The sequence below is a fragment of the Doryrhamphus excisus genome, linkage group LG21 (genome assembly GCF_037039965.1).
Source record: "Doryrhamphus excisus strain RoL-2023G ecotype Guam linkage group LG21, RoL_Dexc_Guam_v1.1, whole genome shotgun sequence".
In the NCBI taxonomy this organism is placed as follows: Eukaryota; Metazoa; Chordata; class Actinopteri; order Syngnathiformes; family Syngnathidae; genus Doryrhamphus; species Doryrhamphus excisus.
Window position 1 is genome coordinate 5,722,456 of NC_136377.1, and position 19,736 is coordinate 5,742,191.

A 19,736-nucleotide genomic window follows, 5' to 3' on the forward strand; every position below is an offset into this window, starting at 1 on the left:
TGAGGTTTCGACCTTTCAGGGGTTCAGTATTGATGTCTTATATACTTATCTTGTTAATTGCCAGTTTCATTTAACAATTAATGCTGGCCAAAGATGAATGAATACGATGGGAAACTGGAAAAAAATGAAGAAAAATGGTCAGCGTCTCACCACCACTTGGGAGACATTACGAAGTGTAATCTCAATAATAATAATAATGATAATAAAATAATATTAAATTATTAAAATATGAAGTAAAAAATAAAAAACTTAAATAAAATAATAATAAAATACAATAATAATATTCATAATATAATAATAATTTTTACTATAATATAATAATATATGTTATATATATATAATAATCATAATATTATTATAATATAATAAGAATAATATTCAGTATTATTATTATGTGATAATAATAATATAATAATGATAATAATATTTATTATTATTGTTATACTATTATTATCATCATTATTATTATTGTTGTTATTATTTATTTGTTGTTGTTATTTATTTATTATTATTTATTATTTGTTATTATTATTGTTATTATTATCATACAAATAACTGGGTGACCACTTGGATGAGTCTGCACTCTTGCTGTAATTTTGTTTTGCCACTCCTGGGAATGTTTACCACTTGTGGATAATGGCTCTCACTGTGGTTTGCTAGAGTCCCAACGCTTTAGAAATGGCTTTATAACTTTTTCCAGACTTGATAGATTTCAGTTAATCTCAGTTAAGTTGTGTTTTAACAGGGGGGGCATCACTTTTTCCACACAGGACTGGATTTTATTCAACTCCCTTAATAAAAAATATCATTAAAAACGTATTTTGTGTTCAGTTGTGAACGATTGAATAAATATATGGGAAACACTCTTTAATGTGTGTGTGTGTTGCTGGTATTCATCACTGACGTCTGTTTCCTGCGATTGGGTGGGGGGGACTGAATCTTCCTTTTAATAGACATAAACACTCGACATTGTTTAAGACGATTCCTTGATTGTTTTCTCCAAAACAAGACATCTGCCTTACTTCCTGGTTCATGCCCTTATTTTGTATTCACTTCCTGTTTTCCTTTGCTTTGCATTCATCCCTCGCACCTGTTTCTCATTTCAGTCATGTTCATTTAGTTTATGTGCGTGCCCCTTTCGTTATCGGATCGTTTTTGCTGCATCGATCAGCTATTAAATACATTTTTAACTGAATTTGGGTCCTCATATCTGCATCCTGCGGGTCGCTACACTACACAACCATGCCAAAACGTGACACATTTGTCTATAATTTACTGCATAATTCATATTGTGAAGTTATATGTTGTTTTTCTACAGATTAAATAAACTAATTAGACAACTACAGTCACCTGGTGGTCTAATTGAAACAACTAATACAAGAACACGCTAAAAATGTTTGGAGGTGATTTATTTAGCGAGCTTTGCCTGACCTCTGGTGTTGACCACTGGTAATTGCAGCAATACATTGCATTACATTGTGTGTTCCTTATATTATGAGAACACAATGCAAGAAAATAATAATAACTTATTCAAAATTAGAATTTTTCCATTTAATTACGTCCATTGACTTACTTTTTTCACATTCATTTAAGTAACTACTGTTTGCACAAAATAACTCAGCTAGCCTAAGAGTGTCATGGTATGGGGGCGCATGAGTGCTGCCGACACTGGGAAGCATGAATGCCAACATGTATTATAACTAAGGATATCAGCTGTATACAACATATGTGTTTCTTCCACCACAGGAGATATGTCATGTTACACATATCGGTATCGGTAATTGAGAGTTGGACAATATCGGATGTCTCTAATAATACCGAAGCGAAGCAGCGCACGATACCCTTCCTTGGTTAATTGGGCCACAGGGCAGTATTCCAGCCACACACTGGTTGATCAACAATCTCTTTATTGTAAAAACAAAAGAGGCCATTGTCCACGCATCCTTCCTCTTCCTGCTCCCACACACGGCCATGACTCAGTTTGGTACGTTCACAGACACTTGGAAATCACAAAACTCTTTAACACTACAGTACACATATCCTGATCCTTTGAAAGCAACAGTAACAGCAACATAAGCAGCGGTGTGGTATTATGATTGAGATGGAAATGTTTTAATTTTTTTAATTACAGTTTCATTTCATGCTTGTATTTAGTGTTTATTGCTGTTTTTTTTACAGTGTGAGAGAAGAGGCCTAAACCAAAACTATACTTAAATCACAATCCAGGAAAGAAACTCTTATGTACAATTACTATATGTACCAAACAGGTACTTTACATCCCTCTAGCGGTGCTTTTTATAACTGCAACCATTAACCACAACCCGTCATCATTTTAATATAAAGGACATTTTCTCATTGGAGACCACGTGATTTATGCTTGTTATTGAAAGGGCACACTGATCCATAATAGTAGAAACCAGCTATTTGGTATCATTATTTGTAGTCATATTAATTTACATTTTAATCATTTGAATAGCTAAATACAATAACTAATTCTAATGTTATCATATTGAAATCATTAAAAATAGTATCGTTATGTGAATTATTTACCGCACTGGTACTGAAATGACTTGAATTAACTTTGGTATCAGATCGACATCAAAATGTGCAGTATCACCCACCTCCAAATGCACTGATTGCCCAATGAGTCCAAGTGCTTGTCGCTCGGGTCCCAGACTCCAACAAAGCTAACTGAAACACAAAGAAAACGGCACCAGTACGTCGGGACAGGAAATACCACAATAAAAGCCCAGCAGAGAATACATTGTGTTGCTGAACACACTGAGCACTGTGGTCTTAACGGTTAGCAGTTTGAATCTCCGTGTGGCGTTTGCATGTTTCGTATACTAAATTACCAACACGTTAGAACTGTTGTTTGTGTATATGTGCTCAAATAACGACAACAAGTTATACTGTTATACCTCATATCCGACAATATGCGTTTTACTTTAAAAAGTAAAACCGGGGGCGCGTCTATGTATTAAAGCTAGCTTATTTGCAGCGCCGCTATCTATAAGCTAATAGTTGAAGGAGGGAGTTTGTAGTGTTGGTGGATTCTCTCGCTTCTCTCCGGTGAGGGAGAGGACGTGGGATTTGAGAGGATAGGAGGAAAAAAACACTTTTCAGATATTTTTCCAAAGAAGACATAATAACAAGACAAACAGATCGATAAACATGACAAATCCATTGTACTGGACTATACTGGTCGGGATGGCGGTCCTGATGCTGGAGCAAGGTAGGTAACAATTTGTCATCCTTCTGTGAATGAGTTTGGATGCTTGGTGCTTGGTCGGTGGATGGTGCTGTCAATCAAGTGGAGTTTGTATGCGGGAGATGTTTGCGCCTTCATTTGACATCAAATCACACCATCTAAGCTGAAGCTTAAAGAGATTAGTGGCCTGACTCTCTCAAGTGTCCGACTGGCTGCTTTGAATGTATTTTTACACCACTTCTATTAGGCTGGGTTCCAGTTCTGCTTATCTTCTATGAAAGTTCACGGTGCTTCTTTGGCTGGCTGTTTTGTGTCCTCTCATCTGGGTGGGGAGGAAAATATATGCGCTTGTGATTTTTTTTTTTTTTTGGCAGAAGAGCTCCAGGCATGTTTTCCTCATATGCACCCTGTAGCTGCTTATTCATCAGTATTTTACTTGCTTTTGACGTTGAATAAATGTCCTAGGATTGTGATGCACACACAAACATGTATACTTTGTATTGATTCTACACAAAAGCCTGCTTTTCTGTAAAGTTGATTAAGTATTAGCTCCTAATCCACAATGACTTGGTGGTGGAGGTCGTTGGACTTAAACCATATATTCTTTGAACAGACTAGATTAGAGGATTTTGCTGCACTTGAGAATTTCTGAGCTTCTATGGGCACTGCTGGCAAACGTTTGTCATTTTAGAGTGAAGACGATGCTAAGAACGGCTGATTTCTCTACAAAAGATTGAAAGGAATGCAGTTTAATCCTCTGTAGTATCAAGATTAACCCCAATGTAAACATATATTACAGGCAGAAGGTGTTCTCTTTAACTTATCTGTAGGCTTGGGTATCTTTCACACTGACACCGGTGCAAAATCGCCATTACTGTACTGTCACCAGAGTCTATTTATCCGGGTAAAATAACTCTTGGCAATGTATATGTTGTGTGTTTCCATTAGGCGTGTTGTTTCCCAAAGGACTGTAACCTACTTGTGGTGCTGGGTTGACGTGGATGTATGACGCTGTCGTCCAATTTGTTGAATTGGCCAAAAAAACATTGCAGCAAAGTGCAAAACATGTCATGCACAAGTTTGTTGTGTCGGCACAGAACCGGGGAAGTTTAATACGACCAACCTCATAGCGCAGTCGAAGCGGCATCACACAGGAAACTACCACGAGACAACAAAAAGTCATTAGTTGTAACAGAAAAGACACTTGTCTTTCTCTTTTCTGTGCATGTTTTAATTTTTAATATATATAAAAAGCTCAAAAGAGGCAGCTAAGAATGCAAACAAATGCCAAAACAGCAGAGTGCAAAACGTGTCATGCACAAGTTTCTCGTGTCGGCACAGAACCCGGGAAGTTTAATACGACCAACCTCATAGTGCAGTCGAAGCGACATCACACAGGAAACTCGCATTGGACGACAATAAGTTATTAGCTGTAACAGAAAAGACACTTGTCTTTCTCTTTTCTGTGCATTTTTTATTTTTAATATATATAAAAAGCTCAAAAGAGGCAGCTAAGAATGCATATAACATGTTCCCCTTATAAAGCCTTCTGAAAAATAAAATGCCAAAACAGCAGAGTGCAAAACGTGTCATGCACAAGTTTCTCGTGTCAGCACAGAACCGGGGAAGTTTAATATGACCAACCTCATAGTGCAGTCAAAGCGGCAACACACAGGAAACTCGCATTGGACGACAATAAGTTATTAGCTGTAACAGAAAAGACACTCGTCTTTCTCTTTTCTGTGCATTTTTTATTTTTAATATAGTATATAAAAAGCTCAAAAGAGGCAGCAAAGAATGCACATAATGTGTTCCCCCTATAAAGCCTTCTGAAAAATAAAATGCCAAAACAGCAGAGTGCAAAACGTGTCATGCACAAGTTTCTCGTGTCGGCACAGAAGCGGCATCACATGGGAAACTCGCATTGGACGACAATAAGTCATTATCCTCCTATAAAGCCTCTAAAAAAATGCGAAAACCGCCCCTTTCACATCATGTGACCTACATTGTTATTGTTATTGTAGGCGAAGAACTACTTTACTGGCGTAGTGACATCTCACCACACCACACACTCACTCGCTCACTCACAGTGCCCCACAATTCCACTACCGAAAGGTAACGCTAAATATTCTCCTTCAGGATTTTTTGGTCGACAGCAGAATTCATACAAAACAGCAAAACAACCCCAGACCATCACACTACCACCACCATATTTTACCGTTGGTATGATGTTCTTTCAAATTGTGTCCCGTCAGATCACAGAAAACTGGTTGTTTAATAACTTATATTGCATCATATTTATCACATGTTTATGGTAATGGTTTAATTTAATTTGAACATGCATCAGTTCACAGTTGAACATGTCCAAAGGGAGTAGGAAGAAGCAAAGCTTATTAAATCCTACCCCTCCATCTGGTACTTTTACAATCAGTAACTGTTACATTTGTTCACTTCCTGCCTTTCTGATTTTTTAATTACATTTTATAATTTTTTCTTGTTGTAATTTTTGTCACATGCCGAAGTACGAGGTGACCATCCAATGACATAATGGGTACCATAGTAACCGTCAATATAGTGATATATACGTATATACTATATAGCACATCATGACTGGTTCAAGACTCTTCATCCTTGTATTTAGCAAACATCAACTACTTGTATTGTTTCTTGAATTGGCTCATCGTTGTGCATTGTTTGAGGTCCTTACTCAATCCATTCCATAGTTTGATTCCACATACTGAAATGCTATGGCTTTTTAACCTAGTCCAAGCATATAAGTGTTTCAAATGTAGTTCTTCCCTCAGATCATAAATCATCATTTAAATTTATTTGATGATCTGAAGCATTCAAGTCTGACAAATGGAATATTTTTCACACGAGTACTGCCTCCCCCCCCCCCCCAAATTCTAAATATAGGTAATGTAAACTGGTAGGAAAAAACATGTAATCTTGAGCCAGTTGCAATCAGTCCCGTTTGAATGGAAGTATGTACCGAATTGTGATGATGGCATACCGTTACACCCTCAATAACAGTGTGTGCTTGCAGTGTTGACTATAGTCATAGGTTAAAATACAGAAGAATATATTTATAAAAGTCAATATATGCGTAATGCATAAAATGCATGCAATGTTAACAGGTTTTTTTTTCAAGGTCAAGGTGTTTTTCTTTTTTTTTTATATAGAAGATGCTTGACTGACAGCAGTGCCTTATTATTGTTATTTTTCCAATTCATCATAACACTCTAGCACTGTAAGCGTTTATTTTTTTATTTTTAAAATCACTTCATTCAGCTCTGGCAGCTCTAATTAAAACATGTTAATGCGACCGCGCCTCCACATGCGAACTGGAGGAAAAAAAAACGAGTTAATGTGCTGCAATGTAGAGACAAATGGCATGCTGTTTTGTAAATCATAATAAGTATAGAGCTGTTTTTATGATCTCGACCTTCTTGGGAGCTTGTGGTGGATGCTCCTATAATTTAATGGCAGGGGAAACAATGCTGTTAGCAAGGTTCACTGCATTGCTAAAGACGCTTGACTTAACTTACTTAACTCCATAGGGGGCACGGATACAGATTTGCTGGATTTGTTTCTGTAATGAGCAGATGTTATTCATTTCAAGTCATTTAACTTTTTTGCAACTTTTCTACCCAATCAGCTCAGTTGTTTGAAACTAAACATACCGCATTTAATACCATGTTGGTTATAATAAAATCATTCATTATATATTTTTTTGCTGAATCACAATATCGGGAAACAAAACCTGCCATTAGATTATTTTCCTGGAGCTGTTCAGCCCTAATGGATAGGGGTTGGTGTGAACTGACCGCTTTTTGTTGAAGATTTTGAGATCATGGTTGATGGGTAGAATGTGTTGTCTGCTTATCACAGAGCTACAGATGGTCATTAGGGGGTCTGGTGGTAAAAAGAGGCACAAGAGTTTCTGTGAAAAATGTCTCTCGCTGTGTAGGCCGTAAACAACCTTGCAGCACAAAGCACAAACAGACGCAATCACATGGCTGGCAAGGATGCAAAGTTAGATATTAGTTAGTATATAGTTGACTCTGTATAGCGAGTTAGACTTTAGATTTATATTTTGGACACCCAATACTGCTGCTAGCTTAGCTGATAATTTTGGATCGACATTTGCAATAAACATTTTTTTTGTTACGTTTTAATTATGAAATCAAATAACAAAAGTAATCTGTTTGCTCATCATGTAGACCAGGGGTGGGCAAACTTTTTGACTCGGGGGCCGCATTGATATGACAAAATTTATGGGGGGGCAGACTATATGTTTTACACGTAACAGTCCACCTGGTATTATTGTATCTGTAAAATTGTCATGCAATCTGTTATTATTATTTATTATTTTATTATTATTATTATATTATTTATTATTATTATTTATATTTAAATATTTTAAAAATAATAAAATATTATAATTACAATAAAATTAAAATAATAATAATTATTATTATGTAAAATATGCAAATATAACAATAATATTATATATAATTAATATAATAATTAGCATTAATATAATAAATATAATAATCACAATAGTTCTAATAATAATTATAATAATCTAATAATCTAATAATAATAATAATAATAATAATTATTATTATTATGTGCTTGTGTCCCATTTTTCAGGAGCACTTTGTAAACAACAGACCATGTCAAAAAACGAAATTGATAAAACCATCAAAAGGTTGGCTCAGGCCATGATGCCAGGTTGTATGTTGAGTTTAAATGAAATACTTTGGAAAGATTGGGCGGGCCGTATTCAAACACTTGGCGGGCCGGATGTGGCCCCCGGGCCGTAGTTTGCCCACCCTACATTGTAGACCAAGGGTGGGCAAACTACGGCCCAGGGGGCCACATGCGCCCACCAAGCGTTTAAATCCGGCCCGCCAGTTGCTTTCCAGGTGTTTCAACTTTTAACATACAACAGCTAGCAACATACACTACCGCTTAAAAGTTTGGGACAACTAGGAAAATGTTTTGGCCAGATATGGCTTTTTCTTGGCATGAAGTCCAGCATCCTGAATTCGCTGCTTCACTGTTGATACTGACACTGGTGTTTTTGACGGGTACTATTTAGTGCAGCTGCCAGGTGACGGATGACCTGTAAGGCATCTTTGTCTTAAACTACACACTCTCAGATATTTGTCTTCTTGCACATTTGTGCGGCGTTTTTCTGTCCTTGTTAGACCCAGTTTGTGCTGCTCTCTGAAGGGAGTAGTTACAAATATCAATATCAAATATCATAAAAAACATTTCACAACGAAACCTGCAAAAAGACACTATAACTGTGACAGTCCGCCTCCCTTGCAGCCCACCACCGCAGCTTCAAAAAAAAAAAAAAAAAATCCCAAGGAAAACCCTACCATCACTTCATAAAAAAGAAATACATATCAATTCTAACATTGGCTAGGGTGATTACAAAATCCAGCCAATCTTATTTACCCAGGTCTTGAAAAATAATTGAAAAAGCAGTTGCTATAAAAGAAAAAAAAAAAAGAAAAAAATAAGTCCTTTTCCTGACTCCCCTGTAAGCTCGACCATGCAGATAATTGATTTTACTTTGTGAGAGTTAATCTACGTTGCCACACTTTGGGGGGTGGCAAAACCTGTGAGTGACCCTATGGTGTTCGAATCTCTCAAGCAACTCTTTCAAGCGATATCAGATCGAGGAGCTGGAGTCAACATTACCTAACCTCTGACCTGAAGCTGGCTTGTTTCTCTGAATAAAAGTAAATATATAAAATAAATAGTGATTGATATTGAAATTGCTTTATTTGGGTTTATCTTTGACACAAAAAGCCCTTCCATACAAAACATTTTTTTAGTTCCAAACTGCCCACTAGCTTATTTGATGATCTTAGAGATAGAGATGTACAAAGTCATAATATTATGTTTTTTTTTAATAATGCAGTATTTTATGTGGTTTTCATGAGGGTTAGCGTATTTGGGCTTAGGCAAGTCAAAGAAGGTAGTTCATTAACACCAAATCCCGAGCGTTCAGTGTGTTTTTAATCCTCTGTCTCTTCACCAAGCTGGGAATAGGCGATTAGGATTTCTCTTATGCTTTTTTTTATATATATATATATCAGACCACACATACAAAACTTATGACATTTTAAGAATTCGTGTCATACATTCAGGAACGTTGTAGTCTGCCAGGCAGGACAAGGTCTTCCTTCTCCTAAGGCATGCTATTAGTGATGCAGTACCAGTTTGCAATAAATTTGTATACTGATGTCACAGACTCACTAAGATGAAGTCAGGCTGACTTAGGGCGTATTCAAACTACCCCAGAGGTGTCCAATCTTTTTCCAGAAAAATCGAATTCTGGAGGGGGGGACTTTGATACATTTTGTACGTTAAAGATGCTAAAACCAATCCATGTAGGTCAGTCCATGCTTAGCTATCTGAACAAATTCTAAAGGTGACAAAGCAAGTTAGCGTAATACCTAATAATTAGGGATGCAATGCTACATAAAATTCACGGTATGTATGGAGGGCAATCCCTCCCTTTTTAAAAACTGTTTCTGCACCCATGCCGCAAAAAATTCAGTTTTACATTCAAATAACAAGCCCACAAACATATGACAGACAATGGCATTTTGTTGGAAAGTTGAAAATAACACAAAATAAACACATCATTCTGCCGCAACCACAATTTACAATCAAACTAAATATCAGCATTCTAGAACCAATAAACATATTACTTGCCGTTTTGTTGTTGGAACCACGAATGAATGTTATGGACGTAAAAGGAAGCGGGCAGAAACACTGAGTCAAGTTATAAAATATCTTGACTTTATCAGGATGAATGCAAAGATCGTGTCATACAGTGTACTTCAAAAGTTCTGGAACAGTGAGTTTTTTTTTGCCATAGACACAAATGAAAACATTTGGTTTCAGGTATTTACATCTGTATCAGATCAGTTTCAGAGTGGGCAAGATAGGTTTTTCCTGTGCAGACTGCATTTAGAAGTAAAAACAGCAAGAAAATCACAGAGCTATCTTTGCATATACAGTAAAGTCTTGTTATATCGATATCGGTTATATCGATAGTACTGCTTATTACGATACTATTTTCATTTCCCGGCAAATTTCTAGTCTTTTATGATATAATTAGTTCCGGTTAGTACGATACCCGGTTATTACGATAATCCGGGAACTACGATGCCCTTTTCATCTCCCGCCAGCCAATTTGGTCTGCTTATATCAATACAAAAGCAGCTTAAAGCTGAATCTATATTTGCTTAAGGATTTCAATACCACCATTAGCGAAATCTGTACGGCGTATTGTTTGATTTTCGGCTAACACCATTTCGGCTTTTCCACCGACGGACGGTAATTAGAGGATTACAGGTAATTAATATGAGGTAAGTATTAAACAATCTTTTGAAGTAAAGGAAATTGTGTTATGTAAATTGTGTTATGTATATGAATGCAATCATTTTTTGCAACAATGTTTATGGTTTTGTCTGCTGAAGCGTGAGGATTTTGCATTGGTTGAATTTTAGAAAAGAAATAGTCATTAAAAAAGTGTAAAGACGTTTTTATTTAATGCATAAGTTTATTTTTCACTTCACTAGAGTACAAAAGCATGCTAGATACGCAATCCATGAACTCAAGGAGAAAATTACATGCCATATCAAAGATCCCCCATTTATCGCCCACTTTTAATGCAGTTCGGCGCAGGATTGGATATATCGATAGTCCGGTTATATCGATATTTTTTCAGACTCCCGAGAATATCCATATAACGAGACTTTACTGTAGCAAATCCGAGAGCAAATGGAGAATGACTCAGAATCATTACGCAAACATTGGCCATAGCCAGGAAAATCATTTGGAACGTTCGTCAGAAGAAAGAAGCCACCGGTGTATTAAGTAACAGACTATGGAAAACATTATGAGAGACCCTAAAACAACTGTTGCCGTTCATAAATCGGCGATCAATTCTCTGACTGACAGTACACAGTAACGATCACAGTCATCTGTCTTTTCCAAGATGCTAACAAATCTGCATACTGTCTGAATGTTTATAGACAGTCTGTACAAACAGTAAAACCTGGAAATCTTCTAAGGTGCATCCCATCAAGGAATGCATTTTTATGCACGAGCTTGAGTTGGGCTGAGGCTGTGACAATTTGACAAGGAAAATGACACCAGTGCAGCTCAGAATACTTGATAGACTGATAAATAAAGCATTCATTTGACTGTGTGTGTTTGTAGTGATTCATCATTTTTCAGCCTTGACTGAAAGGAGAGCACGTAACAAAAGAAGATTCACTCTTTGTTGCCCTTTTGATTCATGCAATCTTTGCCTCAGTGATTCTACATAGCAGGTAACATATTAAGATTAACCAAACCAATATATCTTTAATATCATGGATGACTTGTTCAGTCCCTGGCTGCTACAAGTTATTTACTGTTCAAGGGCAGTTGTAGGGTGGCATGTCTCAAGTAGTGGTCGTCTCCCAACCTGAAAGTTGCTGGTTCAATTTTTGGTGAAGTGCTAGTCACAAGAGTATATTGGTAACTGGGGAATGCACGCAAACCAAGGCAAAATTGTGGCGTAATTTTTCAATATTAACCAAAAAACATGTTAACCGAGGCGGATGTTAACTGAGGTTCCACTGTGTATGATTACTTTTATCAGTTGTGTTTATTGGACCGTTCAATAACAGTGAAGCAATGATGCAGAAGTAGAGATGCTGGATGAGTTAAAGGAAAACAGGTATGGAGGTACGGAAGGTTCACCAAAATACATGCTAATCGGGGCGGATGTTAACCGAGGTTCCACTGTGTATGATTACTTTTATCAGTTGTGTTTATTGGACCATTCAATAACAGTGAAGCAATGATTTAGAAATAGAGATGCTGGATGAGTTAAAGGAAAACAGGTATGGAGGTATGGAAGGTTCACCAAAATACATGCTAATCGGGGCGGATGTTAACTGAGGTTCCACTGTGTATGATTACTTTTATCAGTTGTGTTTATTGGACCGTTCAATAACAGTGAAGAAATGATGCAGAAATAGAAATGCTGGATGAGTTAAAGGAAAACAGGTATGGAGGTGGTGAGGGTTAACCAGAAAACATGCTAACCAGGGCGGACGTTAACTGAGGTTCCATTGTGTATGATTACTTTTATAGCAAATGATTAACAGTTGTGTTTATTGGATCGTTCAATAACAGTGAAGCAATGATGCAGAAATAAAGATGCTGGATGAGTTAAAGGAAAAAAGATATGGAGGCGGGGAGGGTTCATTTTGCACGACGCAAGATGGGGACCAAAGAGGAAAATACATTTCTGTTTTATGCCGTTTTGCCTGGCTACTCACAATAGCTTGAAGTTGCTTTTGGGCTGGGTTCCAAAATGTGCCAAACACCATTCCTTTGAGTATATATATATTCCTGTCTTCTCTATCCCATAATAAACTTCACACACTGCCTCTATTAACTTATTTTAAAGTCTGTGTTTGCTGGCTTTTGCAATTAGGGGTTTATACCATCTTTTCATGCAGCTCTGGAGACTCATTTGCAGGTTTTGTTTCTTTATTAACCCTTGGTTAGTAAATTGTGTTTAAAAAGCTGACTGTTTGACAGAGAAAATAGTTTCATACCGATTAGAAATTTGGCATACACAAATAAAACAACTCCAAGCAGATGATGGAAAAGTGTATTTATTTTTATCTTTGGCTATGCTGAAGTAAATAAATAGACTTCAGCCTTCACCTCCCCTTAGGGCTCAGCGAATGTTCTTTTGCACCATTAATCAGTTTCCGTTGGTGACTTTCAGGTGCCCAATAGGGATTGAGTCTTAAACCAAATATTTTATGATCCAATGTCTGTGAATGCACCATCAAGTCAAGTCAAGTTTATCTATATACCTCTTAATCACAAAAGTCTCTCAAAGGGCTTTACAAGCTGGCAGCTGACATCCCCTGATTTGCACCCCCAACCAGGCAATGAAAAAGTCAAAACCGCCATGTTTTTGGATGTTGTTAGATATTTGAGAGGTTTATGTAGGGAAAAACAGTAGCAAGAAACAAAAAATACTAAGGCACCTAAGAATCAAAAAGTATGAACAAAAAGGGATGACCAGGCACTAGGAAGATGAGATACGAGTAGACGCAGATGGAATCATGTCAGGTAACATACAGACACAGCAGTAAAACCCCACGTCCTCCTCCTATGGGTCCCTAAATACCCCAATGTAGACTACAGTTCATCATCCTTGAACATACTTGAATATGGACTTGTTTTCTTTGTAATTCTGAACACACTGCATTTTCACCCAGTGACTAATGTAGAGTATAGTTCATCATCCTTGAACATCCTTGAATATGGACTTGTTTTCTTTGTAGTTCTGAACACACTGCATTTTCACCCAGTGACTAATGTAGAGTATAGTTCATCATCCTTGAACATCCTTGAATATGGACTCGTTTTCTTTGTAGTTCTGAACACACTGCATTTTCACCCAGTGACCAATGTAGACTACAGTTCATCATCCTTGAACATCCTTGAATATGGACTTGTTTTCTTTGTAGATCTAAACACACTGTATTTTCACCCAGTGGCCAATTGTAGACTACAGTTCATCATCCTTGAACATCCTTGAATATGGACTTGTTTTCTTTGTAGATCTAAACACACTGTATTTTCACCCAGTGGCCAATTGTAGACTACAGTTCATCATCCTTGAACGTCCTTGAATATGGACTTGTTTTCTTTGTAGATCTGAACACACTGCATTTTCACCCAGTGGACAATGTAGACTACAGTTCATCATCCTTGAACGTCCTTGAATATGGACTTGTTTTCTTTGTAGTTCTGAACACACTGCATTTTCACCCAGTGACTAATGTAGAGTATAGTTCATCATCCTTGAACATCCTTGAATATGGACTCGTTTTCTTTGTAGTTCTGAACACACTGCATTTTCACCCAGTGACCAATGTAGACTACAGTTCATCATCCTTGAACATCCTTGAATATGGACTTGTTTTCTTTGTAGATCTAAACACACTGTATTTTCACCCAGTGGCCAATTGTAGACTACAGTTCATCATCCTTGAACATCCTTGAATATGGACTTGTTTTCTTTGTAGATCTAAACACACTGTATTTTCACCCAGTGGCCAATTGTAGACTACAGTTCATCATCCTTGAACGTCCTTGAATATGGACTTGTTTTCTTTGTAGATCTGAACACACTGCATTTTCACCCAGTGGACAATGTAGACTACAGTTCATCATCCTTGAACATCCTTGAATATGGACTTGTTTTCTTTGTAGATCTGAACACACTGCATTTTCACCCAGTGGACAATGTAGACTACAGTTCATCATCCTTGAACATCCTTGAATATGGACTTGTTTTCTTTGTAGATCTGAATACACTGCATTTTCACCTAGTGGCCAATGTAGACTACAGTTCATCATCCTTGAACATCCTTGAATATGGACTTGTTTTCTTTGTAGATCTGAACACACTGCATTTTCACCCAGTGGCCAATGTAGACTACAGTTCATCATCCTTGAACATCCTTGAATATGGACTTGTTTTCTTTGTAGATCTGAACACACTGCATTTTCACCCAGTGACTAATGTATAGTTCATCATCCTTGAACATCCTTGAATATGGACTTGTTTTCTTTGTAGATCTGAACACACTGCATTTTCACCCAGTGGACAATGTAGACTACAGTTCATCATCCTTGAACATCCTTGAATATGGACTTGTTTTCTTTGTAGATCTGAATACACTGCATTTTCACCTAGTGGCCAATGTAGACTACAGTTCATCATCCTTGAACATCCTTGAATATGGACTTGTTTTCTTTGTAGATCTGAACACACTGCATTTTCACCCAGTGACCAATGTAGACTACAGTTCATCATCCTTGAACATCCTTGAATATGGACTTGTTTTTATTGTAGATCTGAACACACTGCATTTTCACTCAGTGGCCAATGTAGATACAGTTCATCATCCTTGAACATCTTTGAGTATGGACTTGTTTTCTTTGTAGATCTGAACACACTGCATTTTCATTAATTTTACTCAGACACATACAAATACAGTAAGTAGCATAACCAGTCTGATCATTTGGCAGCCCAAGCTGTAAGTAGTCAGTATAAATCAGTCTTGCCAGAGTTGCTTTTTTCAACTGAAGTAAAAGTTTCCTGATAATTTCCACTTCTCCAAGCCTTTTTCAAACAGTGCACAGTCTCTAGAGGTTAAAACTTGTCATTGGCTCCACCATGCTGCCATTCTCAGCTGGAAAACTCAGTAAGAGACAATGCAGTTATTGACAGGCTGGTAGGAAAACAGACATCTGAAGGACTCTACTGCTTTCTGCTCAATGGTTGTCGCTTTTCTTATTTATTTAACTGTTGACCTTGTGGAAATAGCTAGTTGCTCCCCTGGATATCGGTGGTCTGTGTCACAGCAGGTTGCAACTCATTGGCTGAGAACACTCTCTCAAGAGGTACCACATAAGTGCTGCTGGAATAACACACACACACATGTTTTTTGCTCAGAAACAAAGCAATCCTGTAAACCACAAGAATGCATTTAATTTTTTTGTTAAATTCTGAAAAAGACCTTGCAGCCGAGTGCAAAACTTGCCATGCACAACAAAGGTTGTGCATGAAGAAGGACACCATGGCTTCCTGAAACGTCCACCACTGTTTGACACATTTGCAAAGCATAAGAATGGCAGAAAGTCATTGGCTGTAGCAGAAAAAATGCCAGCCCCTGTCAGTGGCGACCAATGTCAGGTTTCACTTATCAACTGTACTTCCAACACCACAGTACACCAACAAGAATGCGAGAAAGAGACAACTGGAAGACTCACAAGATGCCACAATCAAAAAGCAGAACAAGAAACCTTCAAATCAGCCAAATCAGATTACTGTGGAATAACCATAAAATGCACTGGGACAAAGCCAAGATCATCAAGGCTGAAATCAACAAAGACAGACAATGGATCAAGGAGGCAATTGAAATAAGGAAGCTAATGGAAAAAAATATATAGAGATCATTGAGATGATGGAGCATATACCTGGGACTCTCTCCTCCAGACACCAGCAACTGGGTAGACCTCACCGGCCAACTGGGTAGACCATTCAAATTCGTCCAAGGAAATACATCTGATTAGCGCCACATCCCGATGGGTGGTTGACTCTTCTAAAAAAAACTGCAGATGACAGTCGAAACATGTTCCCGCTCAACATTAATTCAATAAGAAGACAAAATGAACCTAATTGAACTAATAACGTAGCTTATTAATTTTTTACACTTCATTCAAAGAAAAGGAAAGTCGTCACCATGGAAGTGAAAATGAGGAGACATGGCCATCAACATTATGAAGGATAAAGATTATTCAATGCGAGATGGGGAATGGATTCTATGAGCTGTTACAAGAAGAGGTCAAGAGGTTATCCTTTGGTATTTGAAGTAATCTAGTTGTTCTTTTTTCTCTTTTCTTTTATGGATTTGCTTTGACACCAAACATAACCCAGGAATGTTCTCTTTGTGTAGTGTTTGATCACCGATCTTTAAAATGCCTGACCTGCTTATTCCGATTTTGGATGATATAAATTTTTTGGACAGCATATACCTTCAGAGTGAACTCGTTGTTTTAAGTGCACATTAGTAGTTTTTTGACATGAAGCTGTATGACACCTCCGTCAGCAGTGTAGTTCATCAACTGTGACTTTCCCCCGCATTTCGCAACGTGTTCTGTTTTTTTGTGTTTAAGAACGTAGTTCCGCCTAGTCGGTGGGGTTATTTAAGTAAAGCATTCTACTTGTCAAAACAATATGCGTTCAAAAGAGTAACAGGTTGCAATAATATAAGCCACGGTATTGAAAAACATATATCACATGATTTTTTTCACGAAAATCGGCTAATATTGATCAGAGCATCCCGGATCCCAGCAAAGCATCGCATAGAACACATATTGGCTATTTTATCGCAGATGTTCCGAAATGAACTCAAACCGAAATCAACCAAGAACCATAAATATTCTATTTGTCTATGGAAAGCCTTAAAGTAATATTTGTTTTAATATGTTTTACAATGATTTTTGCTGTTTTTAATAATCTTTTATGTAGCTTCAGTGACTCCTCAAGAATGCAATAAAAGGTTTATGAATGATATTATGGATAATAAAACCTTCTCTTCTAATAACAATTTTGTATCTCAAAAGTCAAGATTTTGACTTCTTAACAAAATTTGATTCCCAGTGTTTCTTTTGTATCTCAAAACAACTAATAAAAACAAGGTTTGCAATGTTATCTTGTTGTAACAATTATTACTTTAAAACGTGTACTTCTGCTCAGGCCATTTACATTTGGCTCATACACAACATACATCTTTTAAATGATTTATTTCAACACAGTAAATAAAATAATAATAATAATAAACACCACTGAGAAGAGGACATGCCTGTCAGCATTATCAGTTAAATAAACAAAAGACGACCCAAACCAGCATGGTGCATCTAGCTGCCAGTTGGGAGGAGAGCAAGAGAAATGCTGGAAATTACGATTTTTATTTCTAGTTAGCATCCTTCCCAGGTGCTCCAAATCAGTTCATCTAGCCAAGAGCGGAGCTCCATCAGAACCTCAAACGGAGCATTCCATGCTATTGAATCAATCACAACTGGACTCAGGTTGTTTTTTTTTTTTCGAAGATGTTTCGCCTCTCATCCGAGCAGGCTTCATCAGTTCATATCGACGACTAAATAGAACAGCTCAGTGTCACGGAATTGTGCATGATTGTGTTTAGTTTCCGAGGATAAATACTTTGGGTCCTGCACCATCCCCTTCAGACTGGAGCTGTCCTATCTAGTTTGAGCTTGAACTGATGACATGAAACATTTTCAAAGACAAACCAACAGTCCGGTTACGATCGATCGGATGCCCTGAGAATACAATGACCTGGATGAATGGCAATATTCACTGACATGACTCAGACAGCACACTGAATTAACAATTAGCAATTCAGCAAGTAAACATCCTCCTTTGCCTGTAAAGGTCTTGGAGTGTGACAATGTTGCAAACGCATTAATGTCAACACAAACCCCTGTGGAGCATTCAGAGGCTACATCCATATCGTTATTAAAAGTGATGTGTCGCTATAAAAGTAGATTTAGATAGATTCTGAAGATACCGCAGGCCTGTTTTCATGGATCTTTGTTTACTTGGAGTCAAACCAGATGATCAATTCCGCTGCACATCTCTGTACTTTGCACCTTGGGCTTTTGAACGACTGGGTCTTTCCAACAGGAGCTCATAGACAGAGCAAGCTTATCCCAGCCAGCAAATATAATATATATATATATATATATATATATATATATACAATAAATACGGTACATCAAACTCCCCCCCTACTTCGCAGAACAACGGTCAAATCAACACATAGCTACTGCACAACAGCATGCATCGGAAATCTCAGATAATGGCAGAAGATTCCAGACATAATAACCGTATCAGATCGGAAAAAAGTTATACTAAGCAATCACAATTTTGTTACATTGCTGTGTATGTCTGAACACATTGAAAATTACTTGAAAAAAAAACAGTTTCCACATCTCCCTCAGTGTGGAGATCTGGATTTAAATCTCAGTTGGAACATCTGTGTGGGAATAGGTTTCGAACACACCCGTGACCTGAATGAGAATAAGCGATAGAGAAAATGGGTGGACGGATGGATGGAGTGTAGATAATTAGTATATATGAGCACATTTGCCAAGCAATTACATTTCCATGGTTAATGTCTTAACACCACATGGTTACTATTTGGATGGACTGACAAAAAAAACAAAAAAAAAACAGTAGAGCGGATTACTGTGCATTCATCATTCACAAAACTTTTTTGTATTTTTTTCAGTTTTAATTATTTTTCTCGCAAAGAAATTGGGGGCGGCACGGCGGACGAGTGGTTAACGCGCAGACCTCACAGCTAGGAGACGAGGGTTCAATTCCACCCTCGGCCATCTCTGTGTGGAGTTTGCATGTTATCCCTGTGCATGCGTGGGTTTTCTCCGGGTACTCCGGTTTCCTCCCACATTCCAAAAACATGCTAGGTTAATTGGCGACTCCAAATTGTCCATAGGTATGAATGTGAGTGTGAATGGTTGTTTGTCTATATGTGCCTTGTGATTGGCTGGCGACCGGTCCAGGGTGCCCGAAGACAGCTGGGATAGGCTCCAGCACCCCCGCGACCCTCGTGAGGATAAGCCGTAGAAAATGAATGAATGAAAGAAATTGGGGAAAAAACAGCATATTTTTAGTCGGTAGTAAATTATAAATACCAGATAATACATGTAGCATGTTGGTCGCCAACCCGTCAATGGCGATCGAGCAGTCGATTTTGCCGACTTTGCCAATCTATCAAAAAATTATCAGTAAACATAAATGATCAGTACCCTCCGCTCCCGGATACTAACCAACAGACAAACATAGAGGCATGTATTT

General features: G+C 37.6%; 1 protein-coding gene across 1 annotated transcript in view; it reads left to right on the forward strand.

The window, feature by feature from the left end:
• The first annotated feature begins 2,994 nt into the window (after positions 1-2,994).
• The window catches only part of ntm (neurotrimin), a 135,130-nt gene continuing 118,388 nt past the window's right edge, over positions 2,995-19,736 (forward strand). The window contains exon 1 of the mRNA XM_058087471.2: positions 2,995-3,235. Coding sequence (XP_057943454.2) covers positions 3,175-3,235 — 61 coding nt within the window. The 5' untranslated portion in view covers positions 2,995-3,174. The remainder of the gene's footprint in view (positions 3,236-19,736) is intronic.